Source organism: Otolemur garnettii, unplaced genomic scaffold (assembly GCF_000181295.1).
Source record: "Otolemur garnettii isolate 467f Iridium unplaced genomic scaffold, OtoGar3 scaffold00151, whole genome shotgun sequence".
In the NCBI taxonomy this organism is placed as follows: domain Eukaryota; kingdom Metazoa; phylum Chordata; class Mammalia; order Primates; family Galagidae; genus Otolemur; species Otolemur garnettii.
In genome coordinates, this window is record NW_003852546.1 from 332,402 (window position 1) to 333,807 (window position 1,406).

General features: G+C 46.7%; 1 protein-coding gene across 1 annotated transcript in view; it reads right to left on the reverse strand.

The window, feature by feature from the left end:
- The window catches only part of CDH3 (cadherin 3), a 52,141-nt gene that overhangs the window by 6,722 nt on the left and 44,013 nt on the right, over positions 1 to 1,406 (reverse strand). Inside the window, exon 12 of the mRNA XM_023518928.1 lies at positions 421 to 627. Within this exon, the coding sequence (XP_023374696.1) occupies positions 421 to 627 (207 nt within the window). The remainder of the gene's footprint in view (positions 1 to 420; positions 628 to 1,406) is intronic.

The window sequence follows — 1,406 nt, forward strand, 5'->3', positions numbered from 1 at the left end:
GCTCATGAGTTCAAGACCAGCCTGAGCAAAAGCGAGATCTCATCTCTACTAAAATAGAAAAGCTTGCCGGTGAGGTAGCTCACATCTGTAATCCTAGCACTCTAGAAGGCCAAGGCAGTAGGATAGCTTGAGTTCATAAGTTTGAGACCAGCCTGAGCAAAAGCAAGACCCCATCTCTACTAAAAATAGAAAAACTGAGGCAAGAGGATCACTTGAGCCCAAGAATTGGAGGTTGCTGTGAGCTGTGATGCCATGGCACTCTACCAAGGGCAACATAGTGAGACTCTGTCTCAAAAAAAAAGAAAAGGAGTTTAAGGAATGGATGATGAATATTATGGCCTGTTAGTTCTAAAAGTTCAGGGTAGAATTAGATACTATAACTCCCGTGTCCTCAGGGAGGGGAGGGTGACTGGTACTCACATAGCAGAGCCAGGACAGCCCCCAGGACAGGGAGGATAAAACCCCCCTTCCAGCGTGGAGGGCAGGTTTCCACGTGGCCATGGCAGTCGCATACAGTAGCTCTGATCACTGTCACCTGCTCCTTGTTGCCATGGTCAGACAGAGAAAGGTGCACGTCATATGTGTCTTGCTTCAGGAACTTCTTCAGGGATATAGCCACTGTGTCACCTAGAGTGGACAGATCCTTTATTAGCCATGGGATACTCAGCGGTGGGGCCCAGGGCCACTGTGACGAGGTCTGAGAACACAAGCTCTGCATCTGGGCAACAGGGAGAAATGTTCCGAAAGCACACTTTGACCAAGTGTTAAAAATTAATATTTGGCTAAAACAAAATTCACCATCATGAAAAGAATTGTTGGGATAAAGAAATTTTTGTTCTGGGCGGCGCCTATGGCTCAGTGAGTAGGGCGCCAGCCCCATATACTCAAACCCAACCCCGGCCAAACTGTAACAAAAAACAGAGCTGGGCGCTGTGGCAGGTGCCTGTAGTCCCAGGTACTTGGGAGGCTGAAGCAAGAGAATTGCCTAAGCCCAAGAGCTAGAGGTTGCTGTGAGCTGTGACATCATAGCACTCTATCAAGGGCAACAAAGTAAGACTCGTCTCTACTTAACAAAAAAAAAGAAAAGAAACCAAAGCTAAGAACCAGATGTCAATACCATTGCCAGATATTGACACCACCGGGATTTGGTCATAACGCTTACACTCCAACAGAGCCAGATCTGCGACTGCTGCTGGGAAATCATGGTGTGGAAGCGGCTCGTACCTATGGGGCAGCAATGTGGCAGACAAGATGCTTTTCTTGTATTCACATTCATAAAACCTGTATGGAAGTAGGTAGAGTATTGCCCCCATCCTACAGGTAAGGAAACTGAGGCAGAGTGAGGCTCAGCAGTTTGCCCACATAAAACTATAAATGAACGAGTCAGTTCTTTTTTTTTTTTTTTT